Source organism: Salvelinus sp. IW2-2015, unplaced genomic scaffold, assembly GCF_002910315.2.
Source record: "Salvelinus sp. IW2-2015 unplaced genomic scaffold, ASM291031v2 Un_scaffold775, whole genome shotgun sequence".
NCBI lineage: Eukaryota > Metazoa > Chordata > Actinopteri > Salmoniformes > Salmonidae > Salvelinus > Salvelinus sp. IW2-2015.
In genome coordinates this window covers 298,416-318,650 of record NW_019942608.1, presented here as the reverse complement: position 1 = coordinate 318,650, position 20,235 = coordinate 298,416, and the positions used below count along the sequence as shown (strand labels likewise).

Sequence of the window (20,235 nt, the reverse complement as noted above, 5' to 3'; positions counted from 1 at the left end):
ATGAATGAGGTTGCCTCAAAACATTGATACAGAGGCTGACACTTCTTCAACCCTCTTGGTATGATCAAAAGTTGGGTAATCTGATCCAAGATCTGTGGTTAGGAGGAACTTCTACCACGTCACCGTCAGATCCACCCTCTTTTCCCTTTAGTCCCTTCAGCCAACACCTCTCACCTGTGGCTGGACAGTGAGAGAGGGAACCAGGAAGTCACACCTTCTCTTGGCACACACATTAGCAGAGCATGGTGGAGAGAAAAAGAGAGAGATTGTGTGAGAGAGAGACAGACAGAGAGAAATATTGAGAGAGAAAGAGAGAGTGCTAAAGAGAGAGGTCACAATGAGTTAGATAGAAGCTGCAGTCAGAGAGAAACAGAAAGTGAGACTAACCTCTCTGTGAGAGATGATTGATAGTCTGACAGACTAGAGTGAATGATAGTCATGTATCAGCTATCCTTCTCCCTCCCTTCTCCTCCCTCCTKTCCCTCCCCCTCCCATATGTATCGAAACTTCACATCTTCTCCGGTCTCCTTCCCCTCCCTCTTTCTCTCCCTTCTCCTCCCTCCTTCCCTCCCTCCCCCTTCACGTTTTTCCCGGTCTCTCTCTGCGCTCCCCAGAAGGCCTTATATAGCTGTAGGACTGTCTTGCCCAGCTCCTCCCAGTTCAGTCTCAGTCTCTCTTATAAATACCCCTGCTTAGACTAATATGGAAGTGTCTTGGCGGTATCGGATGGATAGCCTGTGATGGAGGAGGATAAGTTGGAGGGGGCTGTGGGGTGGGGGGGGGCAGACCTTTAGTGGGGCAGGTGCCTTAATTTTCTGCAAAAACACAGTCATCACACATTGTAGGCTAAGCAAGCTAGAACAACAGATTAAAGGGTGCTGAAGCGTGTCATGCGTAGAAATCGCTTGTCCTCGGTTGCAACACTCACTTCCCAACTGCCTCTGGAAGCAACGTCAGCACAAGAACTGTTTGTCGGGAGCTTTATGAAATGGGTTTCCATGGCCGAGCAGCCGCACACAAGCCTAAGATCACCATGCGCAATGCCAAGCATCGGCTGGAATGGTGTAAAGCTCGCCACCATTGGAGCAGTGGAAACACATTCTCTGGAGTGATGAATCACCATCTGGCTGTCCGACGGATGAATCTGGGTTTGGCGGATGCCAGGAGAACGCTAACTGCCCCAATGCATAGTGCCAACTATAAAGTTTGGTAGAGGAGGAATAATGGTCTGGAGCTGTTTTTCATGGTTCGGGCTCGGCCCCTTAGTTCCAGTGAAGGGAAATCTTAACGCTACAGCATACAATTACCTTCTAGATGATTCTGTACTTCCAACTTTGAGGCAACAGTTTGGGGAAGGCCCTTTCCTGTTTCAGCATGACAATGCCCTGTGTACAAAGCAAGGTCCATACAGAAATGGTTTGTCGAGATTTGTGTGGAAGAACTTGACTGGCCTGCACAGAGCCCTGACCTCAACCCCATCAAACACCTTTGGGATGAATTGGAACGCCAACTGCGAGCCAGCCTAATCGCCCAATATGGGTTCCCGACCTCACTAATGCTCTTGTGGCTGAATGGAAGCAAGTCCCCACACCAATGTTCAAACATAGTGGAAAGTCTTCCCAGAAGAGTGGAGGCTGTTACAGCAGCAAAGGGGGGACTAAGTCAATATTAATGCCCATGATTTTGAAATGAGATGTGCGACGAACAGGTGTCCACATGCTTTTGGTCATGTAGTGTGTCTTGAACCACTACTAGAGTGGGCTATATCAGCTAATCATCGCTAATGTGGGCTAGATAAATCAGCTAGTTAGCACAGCTATGCTGCCAATACAAGCGATTCTTCACTTTATTTAAATTTGTCCTGCTAATGACATGCAGTAGAACTGCAGTCGCCCCTTTCGCTCACTGTGAGTCCAGACATGCTAGCAACTCCAAAATCACTTACTACTGGCGGTATTTATTTCAAACTCACTGCTGTGAGCCGGTGGGTAGCTCACGCATGCTACCAGGACACAATGCACTGGCGCGTTCGCGGTGGCAGAAGGGGCGGGGGATGGGACTTTTATCAGGATTCATGAGTTTATGAGAACTGATCTACTTTAAACCTCTACAGGATCGGTGGGTCCCCCGCGGGACGGTTGAGCTAACGTAGGCTAATGTGACTTAGCATGAGGTTGTAAGTAACAAGAAGATTTCCCCGGACATAGACATATCTGATATTGGCAGAAAGCTTCAATTCTTGTTAATCTAACTGCATTGGCCAATTTACAGAAGCTATTATAGTGAAAGAATACCATGCTATTGTTCGAGGAGAGTGCACCCAATGTATTAATAAACCAATTAGGCACATTTGGGCAGTCTTGATACAACATTTTGAATGGTTCATTGGATCAGTCTAAAACGTTGCACATACACTGCTGCCAACTAGTGGCCAAAATCTAAATTGTGCCTGGGCTGGAATAATACATTATGGCCTCTCTCTTGCATTTCAAAGATGAAGGCATAAAAAAATACAAGAGAATTTATGTTTTTTTCTTTGTATTATCTTTTACTAGATCTAATGTGATATACTCTCCTACATTAATAAAACATTTCCACAAACTTCAAAGTGTTTCCTTTCAAATTGTCTCAAGAATATGCATATCTTTGCTTCAGGTCTTGAGCTACAGGCAGTTAGATTTGGGTATGTCATTTTAAGTGAAAATTGAAAAAAAGAGGCCGATCCTTAAGAGGCAAGCAATTTGTTGCATTTAAAGTTACAAGGGATAAGAGACTAAACATTTTATACAAAGCAATTCCTTTTTTTTGAACGCCACCAATCARAAGTGCACTTTGTCCTTAGGAGGACAAATACTTAGTGAATACGGGCCCTGAACTATAATCTTTCAGTCTGTTGTTGGAAGAGCAGTTGCGCTTATTCTGAATCTCAGTTGTCTGTTGAAGTTGGATTACTCTGTACTCTGCGTCTTGACCTGTTAGCATATCTGTGTACTATTGACAGTACTGTATGGTGGAAATATTCTGCAATCTATATACCATCCGATTATGTTATGACCAAATGTCCTAATATACACAGAGTGTACAAAACATTAGGAACACTTGCTCTTTCCATTACATAAATTGACTAGTTGAATCAAGGTGAAAGCTATTATCCCTTATTGATGTCACTTGTTAAATCCACTTCAATCAGTGTAGATGAAGGGGAGGTGCAGGTTAAATAATGATTTTTAAGCCTTGAGAGAATTGAGACATGGATTGTGCTTGTGTGCCATTCAGAGGGTGAATGAGCACGATTTAAGTGCCTTTGAACGGGGTATGGTAGTATATGCCAGGCCCTCCGGTTTGAGTGTGTCAAGAACTGCAACGCTGCTGGGTTTTTTATGCTCAACAGTTTCCCGTGTGTTTCAAGAATGGTCCAACACCCAAAGGACATCCAGCCAACTTGAACCAATTGTTGGAAGCAATGAAGTCATCATGGGACAGCATCCCTGTGGAACGCATTCGACACCTTGTAGAATCCATGCCTTGACGAAGTGAGGCTATTCTGACGGCAAAAGGGGGTGCAACTACCATACTAACATACAAAAATGAATGACGACGTAATAAAATTGACAAGCATAGTAGTGGATTAGTATCCAGATTAGATCACACTATTAAAAGCAATACTGTGACTAGGCACAATATGTTAGTCTGGATATTGGGACACATCCACTCTGTGTTATGCTTTGTTTAAGGTCTTTTTTTTTTTTTTTACAGTCCTGTTGAATGAGGGTCTTGATATAGTCTTGTAATAGTTTCTGAAGGTGAATGACTATGGCCAGGATTCAATCAAAAACGCATTGTCGACAATGCACCTTCTGATGGCAACTTCCAGACGTTCGTGGAGATCGCATTCACGGTAACTCTGCCGGAAGTTGGCTCAAGGGTAAATTACCTTTAAAATCAAGCGCAGTGTGCTTGTCAAGGATGCACCTTTGATTGAATCGCAGCCTATATGTGAATGTCCTGTGCTAAAGCAAGACTTCTCTCTACAGTTACTCACCAGTCCAGCCGCCCTGACGTACCAGGTATGTTCAGGCCCTCGAAACACCCCTCTAGAAAGCTGCTGCCCTACAGCAACCCCTCAGCAGCTTTCTTTCAATGCTCTGTGGCTGTGTGTGTCCCAAATGGCACCCTATTCTCTAATTATTTGCTCTACATTTTACCAGAGCCGTAGGGCCCAGGTCAAAAGTAGTGCACGATATAGGGAATAGGTTGCCATTTGAGAGGCAGGCTAAGATTGTGCACAAATGGACTGCAGTAATGAATGTAATGTTGCAAGTAAAGATGTCCTATACTCACCACAGCTGAGAAAGAAATAAGCAAAACAAATGAAATAGGTTATAGCTGGTCTAACCCCTTCATCCCTTCATTCATTTGTTCTTTCATTTGTTTGTTCGTCCATCCATCCATCCATCCATCCCTCCATCCATCCATCCATCCATCCATCCATCCATCCATCCATCCATCCATCCATCCATCCATCCATCCATCCATCCATCCATCCACCCACCCACCCAATCCTTTAACAAATGTTTGCAAAACAGAGATGCTGGCCGCAAGGTATTGCTTGACAAGAGAGCAGAACTTGTACCATTGGCTTTACTGTAAACCAAAGTCACATGATAGCGGCCATCTAGGTTTAGCGGGCATCTTGCTGCCAAATTCAGGGTTGCTGTGGGAGGCTGGTTTGGCTGAGGTGGAGTAGAGGCTTGGGCTGAACCATGACCTGGCTCGAAAGGGTGTAAATATTCCCCAGCTGACTGTTTCCCTGAGTTGGTGTTATCTGAGCTGGATATATTAACACAACTTTTTTTTATGGATATTGGCTGCTTTTAAATTATACATATTCTGCAATGAAAGAGTACAATGTTTTTTCTACTGATGACATGTGTTTCACATATTGCCATAGATTGGTGGCGTCTAGTGGATAAGAAGAGAACAACATGTGTGTGTCTCTGTGGGTGTGTGTGTGTGCGTGCATGCGTGTGTGTGCAAGTGTGTGTGTGTGTGTGTGTGTTTGCGAGTGTGTGTTAGTGAGTTTGCCGTATGTAGGCAATAACCACACAGTATGTGAGTTTACTTTCCCATAGCCTGAGCCCTTCTCCTTTCCGCTGCCCACTGCACCTGTCGTGACCACGTCTTTTCCCGTCGACACACTCACACTATGTCCCATACCACCGCCCCCCCTTTTCATTACTCTGCTCTCTCATTGGCCGGGCTAGCTGTCCGTCAATGGGTCCAGTTTCACACAGATTTAGAAAGTGCAAGGCAGCGCTCTAAAGCTGTTGCTTTTAAGGCCTTGAAAGTAGGAAGAAATACCATGGATGGGGGGTTGGGAGTGGGGGTCCTTACACAGAGTATGTGGGAAATATATGTTTCATTCAGGCAAGCGGAGTGCAGTGCGGTCATATGTGTCTAGGGCTGGACTGGAGTGCTGAGCACCTCATTCTTAAGTGAGGGACGGCACAGCTTTAAACATAGACTACAGGTATAAATTTAGCCAATAGGAACCTCTTTCAAGCTGAACAGGCGGGTTGGGGGGGGGGTTGTGTTGGCTCACACACATATCTACTCTGTTCTAAATCAACCCCATGCCCCTATAGGCACTTGTGTAGATCTGAAATGATATGATAGGCGTAAGCAATATGGCGAAGATTCCACTTAGCCTATCAGAGGGCAAGGTTGAGCTACTAAGATATTGCTAATAACTATCAGATCTATTCAGGATCGTTCAGTGCGCAAACAGGGCTAGTGATCTATTTGAAATGGAGCGATAAACATTAGGGCTCTGATACTGCTCCGACTCTTACACTCTCTTTCTTTCTTTCTTTCTCTCTCTCTCTTCTCTGCAGCTTGCAGCCCAGGTTCTGGATGATCTCGACGATGAAGACATTGGCTTCGGCCTTGTGGATGAGAAGAAGGACCTCTCTGTTGCCAAGAAGCTGGGTAAGACCGCACTCATCTCTTGACCCCTTTTCATCATCATTAAAACGCCAGCTCTCCGGTCTGACTTCGCATGAAATCCTGATCTTTCCTGCCCTCTTCTGCTTGAGGAGTGGTATCACTCCTGTTGGAATAGACTGAAGTAGACAGGCATGGCATTTACAGTAACTTGGGACCCAAAATACAGGCAATGTTTTAAYGTATATTTGTAGCTTAAACTTTAATATGGAACATATTATATGGGTCCTGAGTTTTTCCTGACAAGGAATGTTCTTGGCCCTGGTTGAGGGCCATAGCTATAGTCATGAAAAATGACGTTCATGATACGCAGTTAGGAAACACTCAGGGCCCTAGAGACCAGACACATACAGTAAACACCTCAGTATCACCCACAGGACATTATTCAGCCACCAGAGAGCAGTAGAGGTCTAAAAACATCCCCAGCAGAGATCTTAGGCTCTAACGTTCAGTGTCTTACTAACTTGCTGCTTCTCTACACAACCTATGTCTCTTTGTCATATAAATCTGATCCTTTTCTCATAATGTCACGCCCCTGGGCGAATAAAAGTCGGAGAGGGTCAGTCACCGGTATGCAGTAAAACAACAAAAGCATTCTACTTCCAGAGGGAGGCATTCACATGATGGTTATACTGTGTATTAAAAAAAAATTACATTGTTTTACAAGCGAGGTCAAAGTCTCCTTTTTGACATACTTACAGTATGAGTCATGCAACTGTAAATGGTGAATCCTACTGGGGTCGAACTTGGTTCAGGCAATAAACAACATTGTCTGGATGGAATTCATTCAATCACAGATAACTTTGTTAACCACATTGCTGTATTTTATTTGGGCCAAGTGTGGTTTCAAGCCCATATTCAAAATCCAATGGAAAAAATCCTCTGCAAGAAGAATGGCTTGCCGTTACCAACTAACTTGCCCCATCGCTTCCCAAGCCCCTATTTCTGACCTCCTAGCTAGAAATCCTTACCTGTCCCCTCTAAACTTCAGCCCCTAACCAGAGTTCCTAACCCTAGCCCCTAAGTAGAGTTTCCTAACATGTCCGCTAAACCCTAGACCCTAACCAGAGTTCCTAACCTTTCTGCTGAACCCTAGCCCCTAAGTAGAGTTTCCTAACCTGTCCGCTAACACCTAGCCCCTACCCAGAGTTTCTAACCTGCCCCATTCCTCCCCCAAGCCCCCATCCATTTCTTAGTCCCTAGCCCCTAAATAAAGTCTCTAACCTGTCCTTCTCTTATATCCCAGGTCTGGATGAGGTGGAGAGCATCTATATCTTTGTCGATAATGAGATAATTGAGTACGATGGTGAGCTGGCCGCTGACACCCTGGTGGAGTTTCTCTATGATGTGAGTAACTATAATAACATTATATCGTTATTTGGTTGTCGTCACTTTACTTTATTTTGGTTGCAGTCATTTGGTTGTAACTTTACTAAAGTGCTCTTACTCTGTGTAAACCCAAAATTGTAATTACAATGCTGAATATGAGGTATTATTACAATCTATTTATTTAATGTAATTTCATAATAATATCAATACTTAGAAATATTGTTTGAAAAAGAGTTTAATTTGTCAAAGAAGGCAAAAAATTATTGCCTAATACTGTATACATTGTCAGTGTCAAATCTCTTCTAATCTGCTCCTCACATAAATCTTCTCTCTCCACCTCTTCTCTCCCTCTTCCTTCACCTCTCTTCTCTCTCTCTCTCTCCCCATGTCTCTTCCGCTCTGCAGGTGATTGAGGACCCTGTGGAGATCATTGATAATGAGCGTGAGCTCAAGGGCTTCCACAACATTGATGAGGACATCAAGCTGGTCGGCTACTTCAAGAGTGAGAAATCCCCCCGTAAGTACAGCCAATCAACTCTGCAGGAAAGACCCGAGAAATCAGGACTAAAGTTGCTTGGATATGGAAAGCTAGCCTGGTACCAGAACTGTTTGTGCTGTCATGCTAGCTCCTGTGGTCATTGTCACACAATTGTCACAAACAGATCTGGGATCAGTCTAACGGGATGCTAGTCACAACACCTACAGTATATTTGTGAACCACATACAGGTACTCGATGCTGTATTCTGACATTTTCCTCTTATCAAGTGGTGTCAAGGGGAATCTCACATTAGGTTCATGTTATTTTTTCTCTTTTACAGACTTCATTGAGTATGACGATGCTGCCGAGGAGTTCCACCCCTTCATCAAATTCTTTGCCACCTTTGATGCCAAGGTATGGAACCACAGAGGGCTGAATTAGATTCAGCTATATTCTAAACTCCATTCTGGAAAATTGTCATTGTTCCCATTGCAAACTGACCCTTTCCTTATGCTGTATCATTTTTTGTTTTTTTCAAATTGAAGACATAAGTTACCAAAATGCCTTCACGTTTTAAGTTGAGTCAACTCAATCAATTAAGTGGAGTTACATTACAATTTAAATTACATTACAAGAAACAACTTTTGTCAGTGAGGTAACTCGTCTTTTTAAATTCAAACACAAATTATTTACAGCCTAACTGATGGTCTTTGTCCCCATCCAGATTGCCAAGAAGCTAAAGATGAAACTGAATGAGGTTGACTTCTATGAACCCTTCATGGAGGAGCCAGTGACCATCCCAGGACAGCCCTACTCTGAGGCTGAGCTTGTAGACTACATCGAGGAGCATGACAGGTGAGTTTGGCCCTACAGTACAGCTGACCTACAATGCAAAGCCGGAAGTCCTATGGTAGGTTATGAGGTGATTTACGTCACACATGTAGACAAAATGCGGTTCAAACTACATTTCTTGTTTTTCCTGCCCACTGTGCTCTTGCTTCTGCCTTTGCTTGCTTGCTCTTTAGCGTCTAGGCCCGGGTTACAGTAAAAGTACTTTGTGAAAACTGATGTAAAAAGGGCTTTATTAATAAATGTGATTGATTGACTGATGTCATTCTCATTCCAGGCCCACTCTGAGGAAGCTTGAGCCCCACAGCATGTATGAGACCTGGGTAAGATTTCTTCACTCACTATTGAACTGGAACTATACAGTAAGCCTACTTTTCATGGAGATGTACAGTAGGCCGAAGTCTCATCCCTTTCTTTCATTCTTTCCTTCAGGAGGATGACATAGATGGAGAGCACATTGTTGCCTTTGCTGAGGAGGATGACCCTGGTAATGTACATTGCACTAGTTGAAAGTAAAGCTGGGGAAAAAACGGAAGTGGGAACTTCTGTTTTTCAGGTGTCATTCTACGGCTGCTACATGTATGTTAGTTTAGGTCATAAAAGGATTGCTGGAAAATAGTTTGAAAGGTTGAGAATTGAATTGTCTTTCAACGAAGAAAGGTAACAGGGGGAAAAAAACAGCAGTACCTGACCTTTGACCTTTTCCCAGATGGTTATGAGTTCCTGGAGATCCTAAAGGAGGTGGCCCGTGAGAACACTGACAACGCTGACCTCAGCATCATCTGGATTGACCCCGACGATTTCCCCCTGGTAAGACCTGAATAAATCGGATGCATATGTGCCTGAGCAATGGAGTAAACGGAGCAGCTGCAGACCCASTTTAAAAATAGGCGTGCAAAAGTATGTTTTTGCACACCTACTTTTTTAGCAGAAAATGATCATGATCCATTGGGAAATTTGACATTTTTCATAATAAGTCATGTTTTGAGCTAGTCTATATTAAAACAGATATGTACATTATAATATGTTATATAATAATTAACAGATTACATTTTGCACTTCCTCCCCTATGCTCCTGCATGCCACAGTGCATTTTCACTAGTTGCACCAGCACCACTGATAAAAAGGCAGATGCAATTTAAAAAAAAATCTGTTTTGCTGTTCTATTGTTACATTTGTATCGTTGTTTCATGTCCGATGCACTGAGGTTGTGTTGTTACATATCATTTGAGCGGTGCACACTACAAGCAAATTCATTGTATCCTTTCACTTCACTTGTGAAATGTTGGAAGGGAAAGCGGTAATGTTTTTGCTGAAACAACACTTTTGCTATTCCTCATACTTTTTCATGATAATACTGTTTTTCACGATTTGTTGTCAAATACGTAGCCGACTCACTGTGGTGTGTTGTTCAAAAGGCCACTATTAAACAGAATGAGAATCTAAAAAATATTTGAAAATAATTGATAGTAGGCATAGCCTAGGCCTAGAACTACGGGCTACATATTTGTTCAAATGTATTTGTTTTTATTTTTCTCTTTAAAAAGCAATATTCAAAAATGTATGCTACAGTATAATGATTTGTGGTTTTAAGAACCAAAACGCAATTAGATTATGTATGCCGTGYCGTTCTTTGTTTCTATCACAGGAGGTTGGTGGCACCTAAATTGGAGAAGACGGGCTCGTGGTAATGGCTGGAGCGTATAAGTGGAATGGTATCAAATACACAAAACACATGGTTTCCATGTGTTTGATGCCATTCCATTCGCTCCGTTCCAGCTATTATTATGAGCCGTCCTCCCCTCAGCAGCCTCCACTGGTTTGTATTCATATTCATTCAAATTAGGCCTACAGTCGTGGCCAAAAGTTTTGAGAATGACACAAATATTAATTTTCACAAAGTCTGCTGCTTCAGTTTGTATGATGGCAATTTGCATATACTCCAGAATGTTATGAAGAGTGATCAGATGAATTGCAAAGTCCCTCTTTGCCATGCAAATTAACTGAATCCCCMAAAAAACATTTCCACTGCATTTCAGCCCTGCCACAAAAGGACCAGCTGACATCATGTCAGTGATTCTCTCGTTAACACAGGTGTGAGTGTTGACGAGGACAGGGCTGGAGATCACCATGCTGATTGAGTTCGAATAACAGACTGGAAGCTTTTAAAGGAGGGTGGTGCTTGGAATCATTGTTCTTCCTCTGTCAACCATTGTTACCTGCAAGGAAACACGTGCAGTCATCATTGCTTTGCACAAAAAGGGCTTCACAGGCAAGGATATTGCTGCCAGTAAGATTGCACCTAAATCAACCATTTATCGGATCATCAAGAACTTTAAGGAGAGCGGTTCAATTGTTGTGAAGAAGGCTTCAGGGCGCCCAAGAAAGTCCAGCAAGCGCCAGGACTGTCTCCTAAAGTTGATTCAGCTGCGGGATCGGGGCACCACCAGTACAGAGCTTGCTCAGAAATGGCAGCAGGCAGGTGTGAGTGCATCTGCACGCATAGTGAGGCGAAGACTTTTGGAGGACGGCCTGGTGTCAAGAAGGGCAGCAAAGAAGCCACTTCTCTCCAGGAAAAACATAAGGGACAGACTGATATTCTGCAAAAGGTACAGGGATTGGACTGCTGAGGACTGGGGTAAAGTCATTTTCTCTGATGAATCCCCTTTCCAATTGTTTGGGGCATCTGGAATAAAGCTTGTACGGAGAAGACAAGGTGAGCGCTACCATCAGTCCTGTGTCATGCCAACAGTAAAGCATCCTGAGACCATTCATGTGTGGGGTTACTTCTCAGCCAAGGGAGTGGGCTCACTCACAATTTTTCCTAAGAACACAGCCATGAATAAATAATGGTACCAACACATCCTCCGAGAGCATATTCTCCCAACCATTCAGGAACAGTTTGGTGACGAACAATGCCTTTTCCAGCACGATGGAGCTCCTTGCCATAAGGCAAAAGTGATAACTAAGTGGCTCGGGGAACAAAACATCAATATTTTGGGTCCATGGCCAGGAAACTCCCCAGACCTTAATCCCATTGAGAACTTGTGGTCAAGCCTCAAGAGGCGGGTGGACAAGCAAAAACCCACAAATTCTGACAAACTCCAAGCATTGATTATGCAATAATGGGCTGCCATCATTCAGGRTGTGGCCCAGAAGTTAATTGACAGCATGCCAGGGCGGATTGCAGAGGTCTTGAAATAGAAGGGTCAACACTGCAAATATTGACTCTTTGCATCAACTTCATGTAATTGTCAATAAAAGCCTTTGACACTTATGAAATGCTTGTAATTATACTTCAGTATTCCATAGTAACATCTGACAAAAATATCTAAAGACACTGAAGCAGCAAACTTTGTGGAAATAAATATTTGTGTCATTCTCAAAACTTTTGGCCACGACTGTACACAATAACGAAATATGCAGGCTGTATATGAGTAGCTCTCAAAAAATTTATTGGGTATGAAATGACTCGTATGAAAGAAAATATTGGAGACCCCTGCTCTAGCCCAAACCGTTCAAAATATATATTATTCTATCGTGGATTCTGGGCAAATAAATTAATAATACGTTTGCAATATTATTTTTATGTGAACATAATCTATGTTTTTGTTCAATGCCCTACCAGATAACTGTACAAAATAAAGTACAAAGTTCTAATTCAAATCCTTATTGGATAAAACAATATTATTCCTTCCATTTTGATTTCCTTTGCACATTGTCATGCGTTATCCTGGCCACATTCTTAATAGTTTGCCCTGTCAATCAATCACTGTGGGTGGGATTGCCAAGGGAGGAACTGGATATTGAGAGTCACAGGATTGGTAGGGTTTCAAACCTGTCAATAAATTATTGGGGGTAACATTTTTAGGGAAGGGGGTAGATTATAATATAATTTATTGTGGCAAAACCTACGAAACATAGCAGAAAAATTATTTTCTAAATTCTGCATTTCCTTTGCCTTTTTCTCTTTATTTCCTTCTCTCCTTTAGCTTGTGCCCTACTGGGAGAAGACATTTGGCATTGACCTTGGTTCTCCTCAAATCGGTGTCGTGGATGTGGAAGATGTAAGTCTGATCTTCTCATCCTTCCTGGTCTCTCTGCTGTCTTTAGTACAGTAATCTCATTATGCTGTTTCATCAGGCTCTACTGTACCTTTTCCTCCTTGCTCCCTGGGGATTGTTGCTGGTCTATTTTCAGCCTTCTCGTTAGCTTCAATGCCTGTCTGTCTTTAGCCTATTTAGTGTCCATCTTGTGTGTGTTCTCACTGTGTATTCCCTCTCAGGCTGATAGTGTGTGGATGGAGATGGATGATGATGAGGACATGCCCACTGCTGATGAGCTTGAGGACTGGATCGAGGACGTGCTGTCTGGAAAGATCGACCCAGACGATGATGATGACGATGATGACGATGATGACGATGACGACGATGATGATGACGACGACGATGATGATGACGACGACGATGATGACGATGATGACGATGATGATGACGACGATGATGACGACGATGATGATGACGATGATGATGACGATGATGATGACGATGATGATGATGACGATGATGACGATGATGACGAATAAATGATCGCTTGCCATCCTTGGGTTTACTCGGCTTTAACCAACAGTGGCCAAAAGCCGGCACCAATATTCTGTTTCCTAACATCTCGTCGTAAACACATGCTGTGTCCCTTCCTGTTTGCTTTCTGTATCTCTTTCTCAAAGCCCTGGTCAGATAGTCCAGTGACACGACCAAAGGGCAACACCTAAATCAATTTCACTGGGTAAGAAAAGACAGGAAAGCAGGGGGAAGTTTTTGTCTGTGATAAAAAGAATGGGTTGTGGTTGAAATGTAAGTTCAGTGTTCTTTGTTCAGTATGAAATGTTTGTCTCTCTCGGGGTTATAACTGTCTGTGTGTATGTGAGGACTAAGCTGAGGAAAACTAGCATGTTTGACCTGGTTTTGTTTATCTCGTTTAGCACTAGTCAGGGATGCCCCCTTTCCCCTCCCTCCTTTATCCCATTTTTCTGTATTCTGGAACAACTACATGTTTTCTACTGGTAAAGAGAAGCAACAACCAACTTATTGTACAATTTTTTAAAGAAAAGGAGACTTAACCTCTCTGAAACATCTTAAGAATAACACAGTTTGAAAAAGTGATAAAGATCTTGGAATTCACAAAAAATACAAAATCATTTGATTGTTTCTGGTCCGATATTAGGAAAAAAATTAAATATTAAAAAATCCATTCTTGTTGTTTGTCATAATTTCTTAATGAATGTGAATGTGTGTGTGTGTGTGACACACTATCAAACAAATACATTTCCATTTCATAACAATTTCTAAACTACATAAGTGTGAACCTATAAAAAACGAATTCATATTGATGATGGTGAAGCTTTACAAATCAAAAACAATCTAATTCAAACATTTGAGAATGTCAGAGAGACAAGACTATGTTAGCTTCATGTTTCTGGGCAAAAATAAAAGCTGCAAAATTCCCACAACAGCAAACATTTGATAAGTCTGGCTCAGAGAGTATGTTACTGCTGTGATGACAGGAGGCATAAAACACATGGTATACAGGTATGTGTTATGATATAGCACACATAGAGTATGCATTATGCTTGCAGTAACTTAACTGGCTATGGTGAGGCAGCTTTCCTATAAAGTACTCTACTGAGTAAGACGATCAAATACATTCTGTTGTCTTGATAAARCCTGAACCCTCCCAGGTTCGCTACATGGTTCTTGTTGGAAAGCTCAACTGACTGATTACACATTAACTAGAGGAGCTACAGTATTGTATGTTGACTCTTTTAAAATCTCAGATGGCCATTCACAAAAAAAATGCATTAATATTTTGGTAAATGGGTACTTGGTATGAATCCTGTTTGACAGTAAAAGGGCTACACTGTATATACAGCAAAACCAGACAAACTTGTACATAAGGTAGGTGTCTGAAAAATGATCACCATAAGATCTGGAAATCTCTCTCTCTTGCTCTCTCTCTCTCTCTCTCTCTCTCTCAATTTAATTTAAGGACTTTATTGGCATGGGAAACATATGTTAAGTAAAGTAGATAATAAACAAAAGTGAAATAAAAAATACAAACTATCAGTAAACATTATACTCACAAAAGACATTCAAATGTCATATTATGTGCAAATAATGAAAGTACAAGAGGGAAAATAAATAAACATAAATATGGGTGGTGTTTACAATGGTGTTTGTTCTCCGCTGGTTGCCCTTTTCTTGTGGCAACAGGTCACACATCTTACTACTGTGATGGCACACTGTGGTATTTCACCCAATAGATATGGGAGTTTATCAAAATGTGTTTTTAAATTCGTTGTGGGTCTGTGTAATCTAAGGGAAATATGTGTCTCTAATATGGTTATGCATTTGGCGGGAGGTTAGGAAGTGCAGCTCAGTTTCCACCTCATTTTGTGGGCGGTGTGCACATAGCCTGTCTTTTCTTGAAAGCCAGGTCTACCTACAGTGGCCTTTCTCAATAGCAAGGCTATGCACACTGAGTCTGTAAAAAGCTTTCCTTAAGTTTGGGTCAGTCACAGTGGTAAGGTATTCTGCCTCTGTGTACTCTCTGTTTATTGAGGCCAAACAGCATTCTAGTTTGCTCTGTTTTTGTTAATTCTTTCCAATGTGTCAAGTAATTTGTTTGGGCCTAATTGTGTTGCTGTCCTGGGGCTCTATTGGGACTGTTTGTGTTCGTGAACAGAGCCCCAGGACCAGCTTGCTTCGGGGACTCTTCTCCAGGTTCATCTTTCTGTAGGTGATGGCTTCGTTATGGAAGGTTTGGGAATCACTTCATTTTAGGTGGATGTAGAATTTAACGTCTCTTTTCTGGATTTTGATAATAATTAGCGGGTATTGGCCTAATTCTGCTCTGCATGCATTATTTGGTGTTTTACGTTGTACACAGGGGATATTTTTGCATAATTCGGCATGCAGAGTTTCAATTTGGTGTTGGTCCCATTTTGAGAATTATTGAGCGGACCACAAACCTCACAACCATGAAAGGCAATGGGTTCTTTGACTTATTCAAGTATTTTTAGCCAAATCCTAATTGGTATGTCAAATTTTATGTTCCTTTTGATGGCATAGAAGGCCCTTCTTGCCTTGTCTCAGATCGTTCACAGCTTTGTGGAAGTTACCTGTGGCACTGATGTTTAGGCCGAGGTATGTATAGTTTTTTGTGTGCTCTAGGGCAACGGTGTCTAGAGGGAATTTGTATTTTTGGTCTTGGTAACTGGACCTTTTTTGGAACACCGTTATTTTTGTCTTACTGAGATTTACTGACAGGGCCCAGGTCTGCCATAATCTGTGCAGAAGATCTAGGTGCTGCTGTATGCTCTTTTTGGTTGGGGACAGAAGCACCAGATCATCAGAAAACAGTAGACATTTGACTTCAGATTCCAGTAGAGTGAGGCCGGGTGCTGCAGACTGTTCTAGTGCCCTTGCCAATTCGTTAATATATATGTTTGTAACGTTCGTTGTCGGAATGAGAAGGATCGGACCAAAGGGGTAAGTGTTCATGATTATTTATTTAAACTGAACACTGAGACAAAATAAAAAAATGGAACAACACGAAACAGTTCTGTCTGGTGAAGACACAAAACAGAAAACAATTACCCACCAAAACACAGGTGGGAAAAAGCTGTCTAAGTATGATTCTCAATCAGAGATAACGATAGACAGCTGCCTCTGATTGAGAACCACACCCGGCCAAACACAAAGAAATACAAAACATAGAAAATGAACATAGAATGCTCACCCAAATCACACCCTGACCAAACCAAAATAGAGACATAAAAAGCTCTCTACGGTCCAGGACGTGACAATGTTGAAGAGGGTGGGGTTTAAGCTGCATCCTGTCTCACCCCACGGCCCTGTGGAAAGAAATGTGTGTGTTTTTTGGCAATTTTAACACACTTGTTGTTTTGGTACAGTGGTTCTTCCTTTAACTTCTCTGCGCATACGGATCCTTAGCGGGATCATTTCCCAAACAACCGCTGAATTGCAGGGCGCAAAATATTACAAAAAATATTTATAATCATGCAATCAAAAGTGAAATATACCAAAACACAGTCAGCTTGTTGTTAATCCACCTATCGTGTCAGATTTTGAAAATATGCTTTCAAGCGAAAGCAATCCAAGCTTTTGTGAGTGTATCAATCAATGCTAGAACAGCTAGCCCCAAATTAGCATGGTCACGAAAGTCAGAAAAGCAATAAAATGAATTGCTTACCTTTGATAATCTTCGGATGTTGGCACTCACGAGACTCCCAGTTACACAATAAATGTTATTTTGTTCGATAAATATTACTTTTATAACAAAAAAACGCCATTTGGGTTGCGCGTTATGTTCAGAAAACCACAGCTTCGTTCGGTCCTGAAAGGCAGAAGAAAATTCCCAAACGTATCAGATTCAAAAATATTAAAAAAAATATTTATAATCATGCAATCACAAGTGAAATATACCAAAACACAGCTTAGTTTGTTGTTAATCCACCTATCGTGTCAGATTTTGAAAATATGCTTTACAGCGAAAGCAATCCAAGCTTTTGTGAGTGTATCAATCAATGCTAGAACAGCTAGCCCAAATTAGCATGGCACGAAAGTCAGAAAAGCAATAAATTTTCGCTTACCTTTGATAATCTTTGGATGTTTGCACTCACGAGACTCCCAGTTACACAATTAATGTTCTTTTTGTTCGATAAATATTTAAACAAAACGCATTTGGGTTGCGCGTTATGTTCAGAAAACTACAGCCTCGTTCCGTTCGACAAAAATTCCAAAAAGTATCCGTAATGTTCGTAGAAACATGTCAAATGTTTTTTATAATCAATCCTCAGGTTGTTTTTAACATACATAATCGATAATATTTCAACCGGACCGTAACCTATTCAATAAAGAGAGAAAGAAAATGGAGAACTACCCTCTCGCGCCAGGAACTAATCAAAGGACACCTGACTAGTTTTGAAAAATCTCGCTAATTTAACGAAATAAAAGCTGAAACTATGTCTAAAGCTGGTCAAGCCTGAGGAAGCCATTGGAAAGGAATCTGGTTGATACACCTTTAAATGGAAGAAAGACGGGAAATGAAACACGATTAAAAATAAGATTAACTTCGGGTTAGATTTCTCAGGTTTTAGCCTGCAAAATCTGTTTTGTTATACTCACAGAATATTTTGACAGTTTTGGAAACTTTGGAGTGTTTTCTATCATAATCTGTAAATTATATGCATATTCTACGATCTGGACCTGAGAAATAGTCCGTTTACCTTGGGAACGTTATTTAAAAAAAAAAAGAATCTGACCCCTAGCGTCAAGAGGTTAAAAGTTTTGAGTTTATGCCTTGACCATTAGTGGTAGATGGTGGCATTCTGTAATTGCACTACACTATCACAAGGGGGAGTTAGAACACTGATCTATCAGTAGTCTAAACTGTGGCACAAATTGACTATCTATTCGTAAATTAATTGAGCTGTTTTCAATCTGAGAGACTCTCTTCTCTGGTACTAGAGTCCTGCATCAGGAAACAACAAAAAAACTGTTGTTGATCCTGGAGTTAACAGAGAACTTGAGTAAATACAATGGGGGAATTACACTTGACGTGGACTGACGATTAAAAAAAAATAGGCACTGTGGGCTTTTGTTTCTCTCCCTCTAAAAACATAAATATATCATTCTAAATAACAAACTGGCTTTATTTACCATAGTGTGAAAGACTGATATCCCCTCTATATACAATGAGTTTCTGAAACACGGAGTACTTCTTTGCTGATGTCAAGAAGAAACGGAATGAAAGAGTCCAGCGAGGATTTGTCAGCATAAAGCTGAGTGACACACTCATTCATGGCTTTGGATCAAAATAAATAACTACCAACATTCTTTCTGATAGTCTTTAACAAAGAAATGTTTTGACTGTTTGACCAATTTAATCTGCTCATGTTGTGTGTGTTCAATTATTTGTGACATTGTGGTTACAATGAAGAATGTAAACAAAATGGATCCTATTCATAATGAAAAACACGATGCATGTTGCAAGCTTAATTTTGCCTTATCGTTTTTGGAACTCATTTATTTTATCTCTAGCGCCCGCATCACTCTCTGCCTCATGGCCTCAAACTGCACCATTATGTTTCTCTCCGTCACCCACACGCACTTTAAATATTTGTATAATAAAGCATTTAAAGGCTGACATTGGTTGATTTTAATACCTCTGACAGACAAAATTCTAACTCCACCCTTAATTATTTGACTTTTTAACATTCCCAGAAGGCATGGATTATTATAACCTACTGCAGGCTTAAAACCTATGGGTTTAACCTTCTGAATGAATGATTATATTGAAGATAGCCAATCTGTTATACAACAATTACTATTGTTATTATTATTAGTAACCCTGCATTATAATTATATAAAAGCCCGTTAGATATTCTCTGTAAGGTTTTACATATATACTGTAACTCAATGTCACATACCAGATTTGCCCTAACGAAAAATACCACGTTGATATATATTTAGAATCGTCCAATCATCTAAATGTAATTAGCACAACACAAAATGCTCTGTAATGTCAAAGTTTTTTTTCTTTTACAATTGAAAAAATTGGCTTATAGTGCGCCCTGGCAGTCCAGTATGCCCTGTTCCTTCTCCCCGCACTCGCCTTGAGGTGCGTGTCCCCAGCCCGGTACCACCAGTACAAAGATAACTAAGCCAGGGCATGACAGTACCCCCCCCCCCCCCAAAGGTGCGGACTCCGGCCGCAAAACCTGACACTGAAGGGGAGGGTCCGGGTGGGCCTTCTTAAGGCGGCGGCTCGGGTGCGGGCGACCCCCCTCCACCATAGTCATTACCCGCTTTGGCGGTGCCTCTGGAGCAGGGACCCTCGCAGCGGGTCCCGGACTGAAGACCATTGTAGAGAGCGCCACTGGACGGAGGGCGCCTCTGGACTGAGGGGCAGCTCCGGACTGAAGGGCAGCTCCGGACTGAGGGGTAGCTCCGGACTGAGGGTAGCTCAGGACTGAAAGGCAGCTCTGGACTGAAAGGCAGCTCTGGACTGAATGGCAGCTCTGGACTGAGGGACAGCTCAGGACTGAAGGCAGCCCGGACTGAAGGCAGCTCAGGACTGAGAGGCAGCTCAGGACTGAGGGCAGCCTCGGACTGACGGGCAGCTCCGGACTGAAAGGCAGCTCCGGACTGGCGGGCGGCTCTGGCAGCTCCTGACTGGCGGGCGGCTCTGGCAGCTCCTGACCGGCGGGCAGCTTGGCGGCTCCTGACCGCGCGGGCGGCTCTGGCGGCTCCTGACCGGCGGGCGGCTCTGGCGGCTCCTGACTGGCGGCGGCTCTGCGGCACCTGACTGGCGGCGGCTCTGGCGGCTCCTGACTGCGGGCGGTCAGGCGCGCTGGACAGACGGGCAGCTCAGGCGGCGCTGGACAGACGGGCAGCTCAGGCGGCGCTGGACAGACGGCAGCTCAGGCTTGCCGAGCGGCACTGTAGGCCTGGTACGTGGTGCCGGAACTGGTGGTACCGGGCTGGGAACTCCC

At 42.5% G+C, this 20,235-nt stretch overlaps 1 protein-coding gene across 4 annotated transcripts in view; it reads left to right on the top strand.

Moving 5' to 3' along the window:
* LOC112068854 (calsequestrin-1) overlaps positions 1-13,910 on the top strand; it is a 31,325-nt gene extending 17,415 nt beyond the window's left edge. For 2 of the 4 annotated variants that reach the window (XM_024136071.2, XM_070438319.1), the window contains exons 2-12: positions 4,035-4,067; positions 5,895-5,988; positions 7,250-7,350; positions 7,738-7,849; positions 8,152-8,225; positions 8,536-8,666; positions 8,938-8,983; positions 9,093-9,147; positions 9,370-9,470; positions 12,653-12,727; positions 12,946-13,910. In XM_024136071.2, the coding sequence (XP_023991839.1) occupies positions 4,035-4,067; positions 5,895-5,988; positions 7,250-7,350; positions 7,738-7,849; positions 8,152-8,225; positions 8,536-8,666; positions 8,938-8,983; positions 9,093-9,147; positions 9,370-9,470; positions 12,653-12,727; positions 12,946-13,245 (1,122 nt within the window). In that variant the 3' untranslated portion in view covers positions 13,246-13,910. The remainder of the gene's footprint in view (positions 1-4,034; positions 4,068-5,894; positions 5,989-7,249; positions 7,351-7,737; positions 7,850-8,151; positions 8,226-8,535; positions 8,667-8,937; positions 8,984-9,092; positions 9,148-9,369; positions 9,471-12,652; positions 12,728-12,945) is intronic. The other 2 variants (XM_024136072.2, XM_024136073.2) reach the window with 1 other exon arrangement.
* Positions 13,911-20,235: the final 6,325 nt, after the last annotated feature.